The sequence below is a fragment of the Marmota marmota genome, unplaced genomic scaffold (genome assembly GCF_001458135.2).
Source record: "Marmota marmota marmota unplaced genomic scaffold, marMar, whole genome shotgun sequence".
Taxonomy (NCBI): Eukaryota; Metazoa; Chordata; class Mammalia; order Rodentia; family Sciuridae; genus Marmota; species Marmota marmota.
In genome coordinates, this window is record NW_026000223.1 from 8,394,394 (window position 1) to 8,413,837 (window position 19,444).

At 37.0% G+C, this 19,444-nt stretch overlaps 2 protein-coding genes across 2 annotated transcripts in view; one reads left to right on the forward strand and one right to left on the reverse strand.

Moving 5' to 3' along the window:
* Nucleotides 1-1,337: 1,337 nt before the first annotated feature.
* Tm2d2 (TM2 domain containing 2) lies at nt 1,338-8,002 on the reverse strand. The gene is made up of 4 exons (XM_015501287.2): nt 7,656-8,002; nt 6,769-6,856; nt 5,036-5,151; nt 1,338-1,820 (listed from the first exon to the last, which is right to left on the reverse strand). Exons 1-4 carry the CDS (start codon nt 7,880-7,882, stop codon nt 1,607-1,609), a joined length of 645 nt encoding a protein of 214 aa, XP_015356773.1. The 5' UTR covers nt 7,883-8,002; the 3' UTR covers nt 1,338-1,606.
* Nucleotides 8,003-8,255: 253 nt separating this feature from the next.
* Nucleotides 8,256-19,444, forward strand: part of Adam9 (ADAM metallopeptidase domain 9) — an 85,776-nt gene continuing 74,587 nt past the window's right edge. Inside the window, exons 1-2 of the mRNA XM_015501286.2 lie at nt 8,256-8,571; nt 17,430-17,527. Of these exons, the coding sequence (XP_015356772.1) occupies nt 8,475-8,571; nt 17,430-17,527 (195 nt within the window). The 5' untranslated portion in view covers nt 8,256-8,474. The remainder of the gene's footprint in view (nt 8,572-17,429; nt 17,528-19,444) is intronic.

The following is a 19,444-nucleotide window of genomic DNA, read 5'->3' on the forward strand; positions in this document are numbered from 1 at the left end:
GAAATTATATTTTGAATATGGCATCCTTAAATTTTATGCAAAATTTTACATGTATCTGTGTTCTTTTGAGGATGGGTCCAGTTTCTTCAAGATCCACAATTAAAAAAATACTGCCTTAGGGTACAGAGATTATGAATTGAGGGTATGCAAATTATTACTATTGTAAGCAAAGTTAAGGCAGTGTGACACAGAACATTAGACAACAAAATAATCTGTTTGAATATTTTTACAATGGCCACCTTTGGTAATATAAGGACAGTAATCATATTAATCAGGATTAAGAAAGCAGAAAACTTTAGGAAAACTGCTACAAAATGAAGAAATTTCCAGGGAAGTTATTTTAACTGTGATTCTTGGTCTTAAAGTCAATTTATTATGAGAGTAAACTTTGAGTAGTTCTATCTTGATGGTTTCTAGAATTTGTAAGCTACTCTGAAGAGCAGGCACTTGCCCACACAGTTCTCCCTTTATTTTCTATTTAAATTGCAAAGGATGGGAACTGAGTTTTGAAAACCATTTGTAGGTCAGAGCATTTCTTTTATTCCTAGTGGCTTATGAATGCAAAAGCTTGACTGTATCTCTTTTTGATTGCTATAGCTTACTGTGAAAGCTTTTACTATCATGTTTATTTTGAGAGAATATGTTCAGATTTCCTTGTCTCCATAAATCATGTCCTAATTCTACCCCAGTGTTCAATATCCTTTAAGTAGGATTATGTTTTTCTTTTCAAGGGTGTGGGGCTCCTCGTTTTATCTTACCTAACTGTGAAGCATTTTATAGTTACTTATGTGAAGTCTTTTTTATCAGTCTACAACAAGGTTTCCTTAAACTGACAAAAATTAATTTTTTACATAGGGCAATTCTGCCAAGAAGAGCTCAACTCATACATGTCTGATACTGTTGGCTTTGAAAACATAATTAGAATGAAGAAATTATTGTACTGCATATACTGCTTCCAGAACATAATAATGGTACACAATAGGACTTATTCACAGGGTAATTAATTAATTTCATATGCTTAGCTTTCAGCAAAATAAAAATTTAAGTTTCACACTCTCTACTGAAAATACTCATATAGCACGTCCATGTTGGCAAAATTTATTCTGTATTTTAAATTCAGAAGGTACGGATTTCATTTGAGTATTAAGATCCATAGCCATTTCTACTTCTCCTCAAGATTTTCATTGGCTCAGCTTTGGATCTTCTCTGCAAGAAGATTCAGGGTCACAAAAGGCACACAGATAAAAATATTCATTTTGCTCATCCCTTTGGGTCCACCTGCTTCAAAGAACTGAAGACATAGCAACGTACAGAAATAAAGAGTAGAGAAAACCATCTGTAGTTCATAAGTTAGACACTATCCTTTATATTTTGTACATGAGGAAAGGTACAAATTTGATTCCCACAATACTGCTTGTCATTTCTAGTCTGCAAGGTAAGATTTAAGGTTGAAAGTCCACAGAATCCTTCTTCACCAAACCCATTCCCTCCAAAGAGGGAAAATAATGTTCAGGTGTTATATCAAAGAAGAATTCTTGAGCCTGTAGAGATGAATTCAGAAGACAGAGCATTCACTTGACTCCCTGGGCAGTAATAGCAGCTCTTTTTAGTAAATAGTGCACCAGTTGCTGCCATCACTTGGCATCAGCCCTCCGGTGATGAGCAAAATAAGGTCAACAAACCACCAAATCCCAAGTCCTCCAAGTGTCAGCAGCTTCCCAACCGCTGTGCCCGTGTGTCCCAAACAGAAACGATCTACTCCGAAACATCCCAGGAAGAAGGAGTAGAGTAAAGTGGTTATGAAGTAGTGGCCAGTGTACCTAGACACAAGATATAAGAAGAAAGATGTTTTACTATGTGAAAGTTAAAATACTTAAAGATTAATGAATTTAACATAAAATGGTATAGAGTCCCTCTGTGGTCTTTTACCCTCTGTTTTGAATTCTTTTCTGATGTGGTCAGGCTGGTATGGCCATAAAGGGAGACATGAAAGAGATTCAGAAAAAAAACAGCTATGATTCTCATAGGTCCTAGAGATAGGAGGCAATGGCCCACTATGCAGGGACACATGGGAGGGACCCCAGGACTGTCAGAAGACAGGAGTTAGCGCTAGGTTAAGGCCTCTTTTTTTGGAGTTTGTGCAGGAATGCCAAGGCAGGGTAAGATAGGCAGTTTAGGATGGGCTAGTTTGAACAATTTTAGTGTACTCCAGGCTATAGGATGGTCCTTCATGGCCTGATACCTGGCCCCGGAAAGATTAAAGGCAGGGAATAAATACTGCCTCTTCAGGGTGTTCAGGCCAGATACAGGAGTATGGCTGTAGATTGGTTAGTTTGTATATCAAGGACATGTTCCTTTTGTGGCCCATTTCTATTTCTAATATACTAGCCTTGGGAGGAGCAGTCTCTTCCAACAAGATTTTTTTTTTTTTTAAAGAAGTCAAAAACATCCTAATGAATAAAAAATTCAGTAAAAAATGTCTTACAATTCTCTTATCTCCCCCTACCAAAACTCAAGTACTTGCTCAGATACAGAGCACCTCTAAGAACAAATGTTAACTTTTGCAGAGTAGGATTTTTAAACACATCTGCATAATAGATGTGATTCGTAGTACTGATTTTGGGGTCCCAACCTCCCCTCAACTGGCTCCTTTCCTTAGGCTCAGTTGGCTTCCTTTGAGTGTCCTTTGCTAAGGGAGCACTGTCCTTCCTTGTCTCCATAAACCTTTCCTGCTTTTTTGTCAGCTAAAAGTGAGGACTTCTGTAGGCTTCTGTCCTTATGTACTGTGAAGACATTTAACCAAAGTTGCTAATATTAACATAAACACAGCCACAGACTCTTTGCATTAGCTAGTGGTGTAAGTAAATTCTGTGCCTTCAAGCAGAATTTACAGAAAAGACCCCAATCCTTTAACTTAAGATCAATTGATATTTAGAGAGAGGACTCCCAATCCCCACTTTTTATAAAAAACCCTTTATTCCATGAAATACTAAGGATTTTCACAGGATTTAAGCTTATCATGAGTTCTGAAGCTAGATCAGGTGGTTCAAATTCTTCATTCAGAGGATGAGGGAATAGACTCTTGAGTGCTCAGAGGCACTCAGCTGTTTAGTGAAAGAGATATTTAGAACTTACAACTTCTTGTCTCAATTCCAGTGTCCCCTACTATAAGCAAAATGCTTCTGTCACAGAGTAATAGGATTCCCTATTTAAAACTTGGAAGAAAAAGTCAGACCAAAAAATGACAATAAAAATATAATTCTCCTTCCATCCAACCAAGTACCAACTACTTCATTCTTTTTTTTTTTTGGCGGGGGGCGGGGTGGGGGCATCTTTTACTGTTCATTTTGTGAATTCTAGAAAACCCATTTAATTTTCAAACCCATAATGAAACATTCAACTTCAAATGTATCTGGTACCTCAATTTCTGACAGTTTTACAAAGTGAATCATATGTCTTTTGTCTCTTCCCTCAAGGAGCAATTATGTTTTATGATTTTCTAGTCTGCTAAATCAGTTATTACATCTACCTGTTTATTCAAAATTTTTGTTTACAGCTCTTGTTTGAGGTTTCTCTTGTCTAATTTTCTATATACTTTTAAAATGTTTTACAGACTTTGTTATAAACTTGTAATTTTACTAGGATTTCAAGAAAGAAAGATATACATATAAAATATTTTAGTTATCAAATGTATGTGGAAATTTTTACAAAAATAAGAGAAATCAAAACAACACAATTTCTTAAAACACAGATATTGCAAACAGCAAGCACATCTGTAAATTATTTTTCTGTGGAAGAATAATTTAATAGTGAAAATTTTTTTATTTACATGACAGAAGAATGCATTACAATTCTTATTACATATATAGAGCATAATTTTTCATATCTCTGGTTGTATACAATGTATATTCACACCAATTCGTGTCTTCATACATGTACTTTGGTTAATAACGATCATCACATTCCACCATCATTTATAACCCCATGCCCCCTTCCTTCCCCTCCAACCCCTCTGCCCTATCTAGAGTTCGTCTATTCCTCCCATACTCCCTCTCCCTATCCTAATATGAATCAGCCTCCTTATATCAAAGAAAACATTCGGTATTTGTTTTTTTGGGATTGGCTAACTTCACTGAGCATTATCTTCTCTAACCCCATCCATTTACCTGCAAATGCCATGATTTTATTCTCTTTTATTGCTGAGTAATATTTCATTGTGTATATATGCCACATTTTCTTTTTTTATCCATTCATCTATTGAAGGGCATCTAGGTTAGTTCCACAGTTTAGCTATTGTGAATTGTGCTCCTATAAACATCGATGTGGCTGTGTCCCTGTAGTATGCTGTTTTTAAGTCCTCTGGGTATAGACCGAGGAGAGGGATAGCTGGGTCAAATGGTGAGTGAAGCAAGAGGCATCACTATACCAGACCTTAAACTACACTACAGAGCAATAGTAACAAAAACAGCATGGTATTGGCACCAAAACAGACTGGTAGACCAATGTTACAGAATAGAGACACAGAGACTAACCCACAAAATTACAATTATCTTATACTAGACAAAGGTGCCAAAAATATGCATTGGAGAAAAGATAGCCTCTTCAACAAATGGTGCTGGGAAAACTGGAAATCCATAAGCAACAAAATGAAATTAAACCCCTATCTCTCACCACGCATAAAACTCAACTCAAAATCGATCAAGGACTTAGGAATAAAACCAGAGACCCTGCGTCTAATAGAAGGAAAAAGTAGGCCCTAATCTCCATCACGTGGGATTAGGCTCCAACTTCCTTAATAAGACTCCTTTGGCGCAAGAATTAAAATCAAGAATTAAATGGGATGGACTCAAACTAAAAGGTTTCTTCTCAGCAAAAGAAATAATCTGTGAGATGAATAGAGAGCCTACATCTTGGAACCAACTACCCCATTCAAAATAACACTTTGTGCTGGGGTGTAGCTCAGTTGAAGAGGACATACTTAGCATGCTTGGGTTTAATCCCCAGCACCGCAAAAGAAAAGAAAACAAATACTTACTTTATACAAGGCTTATTGTCCCGCAGGAAGGTCCTAGGACTGGCACACTCAATTCCATCTAGGGCCCGGCACTGGACTGAAGTATGCTCCACATCACTGTATGCCTGACCTCCAAACTATGGAATAGCAGCCAAAGCCAAAAGAAAAAAACAAACTCACCAAAACAAGTAATAGAAAAATATATCCTTTTTTTTTCCATCAATAAAAACTGCCTCAGTACTATAATTATTCTAACAAAGTTGGGGTAAAGCTGAATTCCATACTTAAAAGCATGTAAACATATTTAAAATGATAGATTAGTCCATCCTAAATATACATTGTTCAAATAAACCTTTTTTTTCCTTTCATGATTGGTTTCAATAATGTAGTAAAAAATTACAATCAATTTAATTAAATGTCATTTAGGAGAAATGAACACAATACTTACAGGAAAAAGTACAAATTGGAGCATTGGAGAATAGGTATTAAAAATCATGTGTATTAGAGGTTTCTTTTATATCTACTATAAATTAACAGAATTATAAAATAAAATAACTCAGAATATCATTTGACTTAGGACTTTATTTAGGTCACGAATGGGTGATTATCAGGTTTCTGCAGTCCAAATTCTAGTAAAAAATTTTGGAATGGGGCCTCTTTTTACTTAACTAAAAGCCAGCAGAGAAAGCATACCTGTACATTTTTTACTGGAACATTATTAGTGCTGTATACTATTTTTATTGGAGTGTTCCTCAAAGAGAAAATACTGGAAAAGAGGATGCTTGCCTTTCTGGTCTTATTCTTGTCAAGCTTATTCCTTTGTGTTTGATTTAGCACAAAAAGTTTTTTTGTTCTTTTTCTTTTTGTGCTATAATAATCCTCTTAACATCTTTTAAAATCTTGCATAATATAATGTTGATTCCATGGTGTGGAAAAGATACATGAACTTTTTGAGAGACTGACTAGGAAATGTACATACACCCAGCTTTAGGGATATTATTAATGGATTTGATTGACTCTTTCCATTCTAAGCGGCTATTGTTACCAAAGACTTCCCCTAGAATACTTTTCATTTTTTTTTGGTACTGGAGACTGAACCCAAGGGTGCTTTATCACTGGACTATATCCCCAGTCCTATTTTGAGACAGGGTCTTGCTAAATTGCTTAGGGCTTTGCTAAGTTGTTGAGACTGGCCTTGAATCTGCAATCTTCCTGCCTCAGCCTACCCAGTCGGTGGGATTACACGTGCTATTGCACTCAGCTTCCCCATGAAATAATTTTTACTACCTATGAAAACAAACTGATAAACCCTATCTATTTCCTAAGGACATGGTAGAACCTGCTTACCTGGTTTACCCCAAATGTGTGTGAAACAGAAACTGCCCAATTCATCTTTGGTTTTAGAAAGTGCAAAGCCTTTTTTTTTTTTCCTTCTCTTTCAGGAGAGGGCCTGCCTTGAAGGGTAGGTGACATTTAAGCTTCAAATCTGTCAGTCTTAATGGTCAATGGCCAAAGGAACCAGACAGGTCTTTGCACCTGGATGCTTTAGGTACTGAAACTGTTCCTTCCTGAAGAAACCAAATGTCATGTTCAGTCACTGACCTTAGCCTTGCTGGAAATTTCCAGTAACAGCCATTTGGATGAACTTCTATAAAAATGTAACTTCATATATCCTTATATTTTTCTGTAACAATATTTAGTTAGTACTTTTTCTATAGGGAAGCATTTGCTAATACAACAAAACAAAAAGTCACCTTTAGACAACCATAACCAAGTTCCTGGGATGCAGTTGTATTTCCAACATGATCCACTGGGTCTTCACATTCTATAAATTCATCAGGTCTGCAAATCACCAGTAAGATCATGATCATAATCATTCCTTTTGCAAGTTGCTGTTTAGATGAATATAATCAAAATAAACATCAAACATTTATTTGTTAAGTTTTTTCGGGGGCTCACACTTTGTAGATAACTTTTCCAAGCCAAATGGTGGTGTCAATTAAACAGAAGCACAGCAGGTCAAAATTGACAGCTACTCAAATGACCCTTTTATTGGGGAGGTGCTTCTGGTCCTGTTTTTACATGGATTCTACTTCTGCCATGGCTTCATCTCTTCCTTAGGCAAACAACCATAACGCACTGGGGCAAATAATAAGACAAAAGATGCTCAGGTCTCTTTGCATTTCCCAAACGTCTTACTTGCTTAAAAAGAAATATTAAAAATGGCTTGGTTCTGCAAATGGTAAGGATATTCTTTATATTTTTATTTTTAAGTGCCTTGTGCCTTATTTTTAAGTGTCATTTATTTCATTTGTACCTCATTCAGTACTAGTGGATTCTTCCTTGGCTAAAGGGTGTAGGAGGGAGAAGGCACAGCCTGGAATACTTATGCTAGAGGCTATGTCACTCCTTCTTAGTACTACTCTTTCGGGATCTTAAAGGATCTATCTCCAATACACAAGGTTTTTCTCTGCACGAGATGAGTGAGGAACCTACCTTGATAATTACCTATCACTACTATCGGGTCTTCAGCCGGAGAGGGTCTACTAACAAAAAAGGCAGCCTTTCCCTTCCCTCTACCTTCCCACATATCCCTGGCCCAGTCTCCACCTCCACCCGCCTCGACGACTGGGTAGCTTACAAGTAAGAGCAAAGGATGACTGGAGAGTGGGGGTCGCCATATTCCCAGGTTGGAGCACCCGCAGAGCCCTCTGGGTGGGTGGCACTAGCGGACGTGAGCTCGAGCTCGGCGGTAGCATTGTACGAGTGGCTCCGAGAAACACAGTGCAGCAGAAGTAGATTCCCCAGCAGCAAAGCCGCCTGGCCGCACAGAAGTAAGTAGCTCACCGGGCAGCCACCCAGCACCATCTTCCTGGGCTCAGTGGTGGAGACACGGTATCAACCACAAAACACAGGCCGGCACCGCCGACCCAAGCCCGGTCTTGTCAGGCCTCTCCGCGTAACCTCCTGCCTCGCCGCCAAACGGCCAGTGGGCGCGCAGCTCGATGCTCCACCCACACCTTTAACCAATCAGAAGAGACTGATTGGGGTGGGGCTTCGCATCAGCTTTCCAATTCCTCTTGTGGGTCTCACGCTCCTCCTCCTTTCGTTCCGGCTGCTTCGTCCAATCGGTTCCCTTGACCTCAAAAGTAGGCGTGCTCGGGCAGGGAGGGCGGGGCAGATAGTAACCGGGCTGGGCCGACTACTGAGGATTTCAGCGGCCAGTTTAGAAATCTCATTCTCCCGCCAGGGACTACATTTTTCCCTACGTCAGCGCTGCGAGAGCGATGTCGGGAGCGAGCTCGGACCAGGGGCTGAGTTGCGTCAGTGCCGCGCGCGTGCACGTCCCTGGGCGCGCGTACCCTGGCCAACCCTGGGGCCCCGGCAGGGTTGCAAAATGATGGAAGAGGCGGAGGCAGAGGCGACCGAGTGTTGAGTGGAACCTGCAGATTCTTTCGAGATGGGTTCGGGCGCGGGCTCGCCCTCTGGGACCCTCCGTTTCCAGTGGTTGCTGTTGTTTGGCCTAGTGGGCCCAGTTTTCGGTGGGGAGCGGCCAGGTGGGTGTCCGCCTCCAAGCTCCTTTGGGATTGCTGTTTCCCAGGGCTGGAACGCTCGGAGTTAACCCGTGGTGCCCGGGAGTGGAGGGACCTGGGCGGGGACTGGATTCGGGGTCGGGAGGCGCGGCCGCTGCACGTGTGAAGACCCTGCCAGACCCAAGCTCGGGGTCTCGCGTCCCAAACTCTTCCAGGTATTGGTCTGATGTCCGGTTCCACTTTTCTCCGTATCCTACTTGGAAGAGCCTTTTGCGCCGTACCCCACCCCCATCTCGAGCAAAGCTAGGTCTCCCAGGCACTCTCCAGACTGCTCTGGATCAGGGGCTGACCTCGGGGAAGTCTGCCGAGAACCCTGGAGACTGGGTGCGTGCCGAGGGTGTGTTCACGTTTAATATGCTTTGAGGAATGGAGCTTGCTTGCTCTTGCTTGTAGAGTTGATGTCATAGAGTTGAAGGTGGAACTTTTGCTTCAGGTTATCATACTTTAAGCTTTTTGGCGTTTGTTTCTTTAGCAGAGTCATCCGTGTAGATCCACAGACCTAGAGGTAGTGATGGAATAAAGGAAAGGGGGCTCATTTTTCTTGGGCCATTTTTGCTTTTGAAGTAATACTTTTTTTTTTTTTTTTTTGAAAAGAAGTGCTGCGTTTCTATAGCTATAGTCTTTTATCTGTGTTCATACTAGGTTTGCCTTGTCTTAAATATGGGCAAATAACTCCTGCTGTGTTTAACTCACAGGATTATCCTTACGAATTAAATCATTTATGTGAAATCATTTTTGAATTGTGAAGCTTCTCGTGAATGTGTAAAATATTTATATTGGAAAAGCCCAAGCATAGTGAAAAACAAATCAAACACTCTAGTTTCTTTTTGGAAACATTTTATTGATTTTGGCTTTTGTATAAATTGTTTGCTGGCTGTATTTTCTCTATCTGCGATTGGATATATAATGGAGAATGGGAGTTTTTCAAAATTGTTGCCTTGAGAGTTGTTCATAGGTAATTAATGATGGAAGATTTCAATGCAAGACTGCGGACCTTCAGCACGCTAATTGCATGTTTTCTTATCTTTGGTTTTTTCTTTTTAAATTATGTCGTTTTGCCCAAGCATGGAAATCGTGAAGCTCAAAATACTGAAAATGTTTTGAATAGGATGTTGCCAAATCATTTCTGATTAAAAAAGACTACTCCCAGTGGTGGTGTAGGTGGCAATTATCTATCAATATTTAAGGTGAAGCAGATTATACCTCTCGAGGTTTAGTGATCCCTGATTTTGTGTTTGTAAATATAAATCAGATGATATTTTTGGTTCATGTGTACATTTATTACATACCCACACTTAAATGAATGGAATATACTTAACTCTTTATCAATGTCTTATGACCAGCCTCTCACTGAAGCATAGATATACTCCCAAAATTTAGTCAACATTTATTGAACTTCCATAAATACCACCCTCAATTCTTGTGCAGAGGGTAAAGGGTGACCAAGTGTGCTAAGTGTATTTGAGGGATGTTGGAGGTTTTATGGAGAGAGTGATATTTGAATTGAGCTAAATGGGTAGATTTTTCAAGTGAAAGAGTAGGAGTACATCCTAAGCAGATTTTTTTTTTTTTCAAAAGTATGAGGGTGGGGGATAGAGGAAAATGATGATAATTTCAATATGACTTTAGGTAGTCTATATGAAAGGGAAAGATTCAGGGTAAAACTAAGGTAGGTTGGTACCAGTGGAGGGGAGCCCTCTTTGCTGAGCTAAGGGGTTCAGACTTTACCCTGTAGGAAGTTCTTTGTTAATGAAAGTTTTTAATTAGGAGTGTGACAATCAGATTTTTGATTAAAAACTGACAACACAGTGGAGGATATAATCTGGGAAGGAGTGACTGGTAGACCAGTTAGGAGGCTTTGGCAAGGAGTGTAGTGAGTCAACTTGTGTTTCCCCAGGGGAATGTTCTTCCAAAATCAGCTGACTTAAGTTTTTGCAATACAGGATGTTTAAAACATACACTGAAACATCTTCTGCTAATGAAAGAGAAAATTGAAGACTCAGTAAGTACAGCCCACACATTAGTTCAGGAGGCTTTGGTAGGATTTTTACTACAATTTATAACATTGTATCAATGAGGATATGCAGTATAATTTCCAAAATGCTGATTTACAATATTTAAAACAGCAGCAACAACAGAAACAGGCTGACAGAGGTAACTCTGTATCACTGTGAAACATAACAAAGGGAATCTGGTATGATTTTGATTTTTCCCTGAAGGGAAATATGATGCACAGTCTTAGAAAATTTTCTTTTTTAAAACACTGGCATTATAAAGAAAGTGAGTTTGAAAGCTTATTCATGTTGAATTATTATAAAATGAAGTATATAGTAAGAATATAGGTTCATTTTAATCAAAATTTTAGATGCTGACAAATTATTTGAATTTGATGTATTTGTCTTAGTTATATAGGAATATGTAATCTTTCAAATTTAAAGATGGTTTCAAAATACTGAAAATGTTTTGAATAGGATGTTGCCAAATCTTTTCTGATTAAAAAAGAAAATATGTACACAACAAGTTGCTGGGTTCTAGGACAGTTAGCACTTTTAAATTTTACCTTATCAAATTTGATTTTACATTTGCTGTTTATTAAAAATCTTGGTTTATTATAAACTCCCTCAACAGATGGGAGATCTGGGTAACTAGGAGCTTTTTTGGATACCATCCAGAAACTCAAACATATGACATAGATAACCTCATGATACTGCTTTTTTCTCTTTGATACCTCCTTCTGTATGTGTATAACCTAGAGCCTTGGAGTGATGCCAGTGTTTGAGTCAGTCTGATGAGACTACCTCATAAATGAATCTAGCCCTCCTGGTGTCATATCAACTAATCCCCTATTACCTTTGAATGGGTCCAATATGGATCCAACCAAGGTTGAATTGCACCATGTTGTTTGTGTATTGAGAGATTATTTTCCACCAATATCATGTTTTCTATCAAAATATTTTCCATTTTGTGATAGAAAATAATCTGTTTTAGTCAGATCATTTTCCCAGGGTGATTATATATGGGACACTGCGTGAGTCATGAGTGAACCTGAGAAATTAACTTATTTTGGTCAGTTTTAAACTATGCAGTTGTGTTAGATTTTAATTTAGATAAGAATTAGGGCACTAAAGCTTATGATAAGTCAAGAAAATGGTATCACAGACTAACATGTTATAATGTATTCAAAACCCATGCCCAATTATGAAGAACTCCCTTTGACACATTTTCTCTGAATGAGATTTTTCATGATTTAAGTCACTTTATTTTGATTTTCCCCCATCCCTTCCCTTTAGTAGCTCATTAGAACTCTCAGGCAAATGGACCCCTCAAGAGTCTGCCCTCATTGATAGCAGAATCCTGTTCTGAATACACACTTGGCCTACTGCTCTCATGCCAGCTTAGAGAGCAATATATGGTAATGCTATTAAAATGACAGGTGTGTGAACTTTGTGCACTCATGGAAAAGTTGACATAAAAGAAAGTAAGACTTATTTTGGTTTGTATGTGATCATTATAACCAAGAGAACTACATATGCATAGACGTAAAGATCAGAAGAGGTTGTTAACTGAACATATATTTATTTTATTGAATGCTTTCTGTATGCATGACGAAAATATATGATGACTAAGATATTGGCTTTGGTTTTAGGAACTTGAATTTCTTACTGGAATTTAAATTAATTCTTAAGAGCATTAAATCTTATAAATGGTTGGAATTTTGACAAGGGGCACTTCAAAACAAACAGCAACAAAATCATTTTCTTTTTAAATGTAAAGATTGGTAAATATAAAAAACTGTCAAAACATGTGAGAGTGTAGGATATAGCAATGGAAATCATAATTAAAAGTATGTTTGAGAGAGGTTATTAATGATACAGTATGCATTTACTTGGGATTGATCATGTGAATAGAATAAAAACGTGTGGCCCCAAATAACAATGTTTTATGGATCTAATTACAATTTCTCTTAGAGAAATACTTTGAACAACAGAATTATCTCATTCAGCCTGAATGTGAGGCCCAGGTTTATTTTCCACAGTGAAAGTACGGAAAGGTAGCTATTTGTTTAGATAATGAGCAGGAAGGAAAGGGGAAGGTTCTGTGGTTTGGCTCTGACATTTATTTGATTTGCAGTTAGGTAGAATTCTTTTAACTTATTTCCTTCTACTACAGTTGTATTATTAAAAAAAAAAAAAACATGCTTAGACTTCTTCCAAATTACAGTACATGAAAAGATCCAAGGAGTTAGAGAAAGAAAGAAGTGCAAATAACACCTTTTTCTTTTATTTACTAAGTGTAGGACTCTTAAATTTCATGTTTCGACTCTTTTATCTTCAGGCCATGATTCAAGTGATCTGATTTTTAGCCTATCAAATTCTAATATAATAGTTTGTATTCCCCAAAGAGCTGAATGTATTAAAGATTTTAACTTTCATTGTGAACTCTCTCTTGTTTTTGCCAATAGTTGTTCACTAGAAGGCATGTGGGGGATTTTTAGTTGTCACAACAAGGGAATGCTATTGGCATCTGGTTAATTGAGATCAGGGACGATACTAAACATCTTACATGGGATGACCCCTATTCCAGCCTAATATGTCCATGCTACTGAAATAAAAGTTTTATTCAAATAATGTTAATGAGCTTTCTGTATAGTAATATAGGAAAAATACTATTTTGGTTCCCAAGAGAAGGAAAATATCCCCGCCCCCCGCAAAAAAAAAAAAAAAAAAAGGGAAAAATCTGTGCACTAAGTAAACAGAAGAGAAGGAAAAAAGAAATTGGAATTAAAAATAGGAAAGGAATTTTGAAAAAAATATAGGAGTAAGAATTTTAACACAATTAGTATGTATTATTTTTGAGTGGCATTTTCCAAACTTGTACATCTGTCATGATGTTTTTGAATTCTTTATGGCATAGCTTCAGAAAGTGGATTCTTGCTTTCAAAAGGACTCAGTGTCAAAGTTAACAGCTCTTACATACAGAAGTTTTTATGGTGGTATAATTTTGAAAGCCTTTTAAAAAATAAATGCCTAATTATGACATTTTGGTTTTTAAATATAGAAGGAAAGAAAGTTGTATCTTATATATATATATTTTAAAAATATTTTATTTAGTTGTAGATGGACACAATACCTAGGTTTATTTATTTATTTTTATATGGTGCTGAGGATTGAACCCAGTGCCTCACACATGCTAGCTCTACTACTTAGTTATATGTATTTTGGGACTGGGGATTAAACCCAGAGGCACTCAACCACTGAGCCACATCCCCAGCCCAATTTTGTATTTTATTAGAGACAGGGTCTCACTAAGTTGCTTAGCGCCTTGCCATTGCTGAGGCTGCCTTTGAACTTACGATCCTCCTGCCTCAGCCTCCCTAGCTGCTGGGATTACAGGCTATGCCACTGGGTCCGGCTGTATTTTATCTCTCTCTCTCTCTCTCTATCTATCTATCTATATATCTTTATATATACATTTTATATATATATTAGTATTTTAGTTATAGATGGACACATTACCTTTGTTTTTTGTTTGTTTATTTTTATATGGTGCTGAGGATTGAACCCAGTGCCTCACACATGCAAGGCAAGCCCGTGTATCGTATATTTTTATGTCTGTTTTTTATTCTTCTTTGCTGGCAATATGGGTAACAGGTCCATAGAAGACAGAAGACTTGATTTCTAATCCTGGCCTGAAAGTAGGTATATAGCCTTATTAAAAGTATTTTTAGGAATATGAAAAAACTGAAAGTTATTGAAAAATTTATTTTGGGGAGGAAATAGTCCCATATTTCAGGTTTTTTTTAAAGGATTATGGGTATTTTTGCTTAGTGATTTATGTATATTCTTAAGGTCAAGGATTTCTTTTGACATGGTTCCCAACTGGCAGCTCCAAATATCTGTATGTATATATTTAAACATGACATGTTATAAATATGCCTTGAATCAGCCTATGGGTGCTTTTGTGAGTATTGTAGTCCATTTCTAGTATTTTTAATGTAATGATGTGAAACCATATTTAGATAGTATAATAGGGTTTGATGGGTAAAGAGTTTGAAAACTGTTAGTATGACATGTATTGTATATAACATAATTTAATTTTCCTGTTTGTATCTTTTTTTTTTTAATTTTTTATTGTGGGTTGTTCAAAACATTACAAATTTCTTGACATATTATATTCGACACTTTGATTCAAGTGGGTTATGAACTCCCACCTTCACCCCATACACAGATTGCAGAATCACATCAGTTACACATCCATTGATTTACAAATTGCCATACTAGTGTCTGTTGTGCTCCGCTGCCTTTCCCATCCTCCACCCTCCCCCCTCCCCACCTCTCCCCTCCCCTCCCCTCCTCTCTCTCTACCTCCTCCACTGTATAACCCTGAGGGTCTCCTTCCATTACCATGCAATTTCCCTTCTCTCTCCCTTTCCCTCCCACCTCTCATCCCTGTTAAATGTTAATCTTCTTCTCCTGCTCTTCGTCCCTACTCTGTTCTGTTTGTATCTTTTAAATCCCAGATCAAGCCAAGAGCCCATAGTATTGCTAAGGTTCATTTGATATTACCTCCATGTAAATTTTCTAATCAGCCAGGCAAGATTATAAACATTTTTATATACAGTGTTATCTTGGGAAAAGTTAGATGTAAATACTTCAGCTTCATCTGTACTTGAGAAATCTGAGGGACATAAGCATTAAAGAGGGAATGAACATGAAGATTATCTTGAAAGAGGATAGCGTGGGCATGGGGAGCCCAGGTGTAAAAGTATCCTGTACTCTAGATGTGAAGTTACTAGGCTGATGGAGGCCTAGGGATATGGCTGGGTGGAGAGTGCTTACCTGGTATGTTTTGAGTCCCTGGGTTTGATCCCTAGCATTACCTAAACCAAACCAAACCAAAACAAATGGGAATGGAAAGGAAAGACCATTGAAAAGAGATGCTAGATAATCAGTACTTTTAAAGGAATTTATGTATTTTTATTGAAAATATGTTTTTTGTTTTCCTTTTAATTTTAGAAGTAATACAATAGTGGCAAAATTTATATCTTTGTAAAAACAAGTTTGAATTATACAGAAATACAAAAGTGTTGGAAATGTACTTTTTTCTCATTACTTGCTAGTTCTGCTCCATTATGGTAATGACTTTAAATAGTTGGTCCATTTACATGTTTACTTATGACATTTTATAGTCATACTTCATTTTATATGACTTAATTATAGTGTTTCATAGTTACTGTAATATAGGATTGTATAAAGTAAGAAGTAAAAGGCCCTTATCCCATGCCCTATAGGTAATCACTTAAAAATTATTTTGTTATAAAAGTTTTTAAACATACACAAGAAAAAGGAGAATAGTAATGAACTCCTATGTGCCCATAATCCAGCTTTAATCTTATGTGTATCCATTTCCTCAAACATACTACATAATTTTTAATGCATACCTTAGACATCGTGTTATTTTGTCACTGAATGTTCAGAATGAATCTTTAAGACAGGACATAAATCCTTACCCACAAGGTGCTTATTACACTGAAAAATTGATAATAATTCTTCAAGATCATCTGATAGCTATTCTGTCAACAGTTCCCAGATTATCTCAGATATTTTTCAGTTGATTTATTTTTACTAAGATCTAACAGATCCATATACTGCATTTGGTTATAAAGGCTTTTTTAATTTATGAAAGTCCCATCTTTCCCCCTCTTGTAGGAGAAACTGAGTGGAAGATGTGACTCTGGTCTTCCCCCAGTCTTAAGATTCTGCATGTTGAATGTGGTTCTGGTGGATAGGGCTACATAGAGAGATTTTTCATCTGTGGTCCTTAGATGGTGACCAAATATTTCATCAAGTTCACTGAAAGAATTGTTATGCCACTGCTAATGATGCTGGAAGAAAAGAGATTGTGTTGAACTTATCAAGAGACTGTAGGTTGGAATCCTCTATGTGGGCAGTTTTCATTATACTCAGTTTTTACTAAATTGATGAGTTTAGAATCCAAATCCTGCTTAAGATGTGATTTTCATCTGTGATAGAACTAAACAGGATTGGAATTGGAAGTGTCTACATGACTGTTTTGAGTTCTTAACAGTTAATATATTTGGTGTCAAGTTTTTGTTTTATGAGGGATTAGGGCAGTCATTTTATTTGAGATAGTTGCTACATTGTTGATTATGTATTTATTGAGAGTTAACCCATTAAATGCTGGAAGTAACTTTTCCTTCTTATCATGCCTTCCATTTATTAAGTATTTAGTAGCTACCATCTCAGAGGATGCCATTTATGCTGGATAAAATGGGAATTGGGAGATAAGTAAATGGAACTAAATTCTAGGATGCTCCCTTCCCATTACCCCACTAAAGAAGTCTTTTCTTCTTCTTCCTCTCTGTTGACTCCCATTCTCCCTGTCTCTCTTGTTTTTATAATTTAAGATTTCTTTTGAGAAAAGATTTATGGTATATAGCTAAAAAATGTTTGAAAATGATTGCTACACATATAATGTTTGGAAAAGGTTAACATCCTTTTAAATGAAATATTTCCCTTCATACTTATCTAGTAAATTGCTATTTAAGGAAAAACTATTTTTTGGGAAAAAAAAGTATATATATATATGTTTTCGGTGGTGCTGGGGATTGAACCCAGGGCTTTGTACATGGGAGGCAAGCACTCTACCAACTGAGCTATATCCCCTTGATTATATTTTAATATGAGAATGTCATATAATTTTTCAGTGATTTGAAATTCATCTTTTGATTGCCATTATATTTTGTTACCATGTGGTTTTTCAGGTTACCTTTGTTATATTTGTTATTCCCTTTTTGATAGGCTTTCGACAGACCTCACATCTTTCTTCTTATGAAATTATAACTCCTTGGAGATTAACTAGAGAACGAAGAGAAGCTCCTAGGCCCTATTCAAAACAGGTACATTATTTCCTGAGAAATCTGTATATGTTAAGATTTTGCTTTGTTTCCTTTTTTTAACCAAAGGTGATATTTCTAAAGTGATTGGTCCAGAGAGTAATTAATTGGTCATTAATTAGTACTGCAGTGTGTGGTACTGATGTCCATCAAACAACATTTTTGTGAAAGTGACGTATCAAGTCTTAGTATATATAGTTAAAGACAAAATGATCAACTCAAAACATAACAGAATGAAAAAAATAGAATTCTATGACCAGATTAGGATGCTGACTATATAGATTTCTAACCCTTAAATACTGTTACCACTGCCATTCAGTTTAAGGGTTAGAAATCTATATAGTCAGCATTCTAATCTGGTCATAGAATTGAACCCATATATGTATATATGAATTAACCTCACTTAATTTGTAATAGGCAGAATATTGCATACTGTATCTTCACTGGAGAATAGTAATGTATTTTTCATTTCCAGGGATATTTAGTAAACAATGAGTTTTATTTCCATATTGGAGGAAAACTATTGTGCTGTTAATGTGGTAACCAATGCACAAAAATTATTTTTTTCTGTTATATTCTTATTACAGAGTTTGTTCAGAAATAATATTTATTCTTCAACTGTATAGAAGTATTATATAACTTCATTATAATTTTACTCCAATAGATAATAAAGGATTCAATATAGCTTATTACTTCTGAATTTCTGTTACACTCACAGCTGTAAAGCAGTTTGCATGTTGTTTAGAGACTGGGCATAGTAAAAAGAACACTGGAGTTCAAAATCAAGAGCTTTTAGTTTTAATCATTCCTCTGGGTACTACCATTAGTTGGGTTGATCATTCGACCCCATTTACTGTTCTATAAGTGAGGACTAAGTGACTTTAAGATCTCCCTTGAGTAGAACAGCTTATAATTTTCTCTTGTTTTTGGTCTGAACTGTATACTCTATGTTTTGATTTTGTTTTTTCTTATAATAGAATTATACCCTGCTTACTTAGTTGTTTTTCTCCTTGTTTTCACTATATTATAGACTTTTTACCAAAAGGAGACTTTTCTCCTTTATTGTGTTTCTGATGGCATCTTCATCAGTACTCCACATGGCTGTGATTATAATAATGATAGTGATGTTTTACACTCTACCACTGGCCAAGAACAGATAGAAAGGCACGTGTCAAAACTGTGGGGAGAGGAGCTTGATATTTTTGATGTCTCTGTGGAGACTGAGGTAGACAACAGAGTTCTCAGATTGCCATGTAGGAAGAATAGTGCCTGGATCCAGAAGTTGGTCTAGTTCTTGGAAGTCACCGGTTGATGTGAAGGGTTCATGCTATTTCCTGGCAAAATGTTAACTTACAGCTGGAAACATGTAGAGAAAATTAAATAGATGCTTCTGATAAAATTATTTGTTGAGTCCTTTTATGACTGTCATTTTTATTAAAGAGTAAGGCAAAGTTGTAGAGGTCACATTGAGCACTTTTGGCTAATGCAAGGTGAGTTTCTGGGTGTGTTAGCTTTCCATCACTATAATAAAATACTTGAGGTAACTTATAAAGGGTTAAAGTTTTATTTTGGCTCATAGTTTTTGAGGTTCTAGTCCTTCACTGGTTAGTCCCTTGGCTTTGGGCCTGTGGTGAGGCAGCACGGCAGGAGCACATACTGGTGCAAAACAGGGAGCAACGAGAAAGAGGAAGAGCACAGGGTTTCACAGTCCCTTTCAAATGCATACCTCCAGTCCCTTAAGACCTTCTTCAAGACCTCACCTTCTAAGGGTCCATTGCATACCCCAGTAGTGCTGCCCTTGGCACCAAACCTTTACACATGCACCTTTGGGGGGGGGGCATTAAATATGCAAACTATAGCACTAGGGAAGTTGTTTCATAGATGTTTGAGGTTGATAGGAGGATCCCAGGAGCTTGAAGA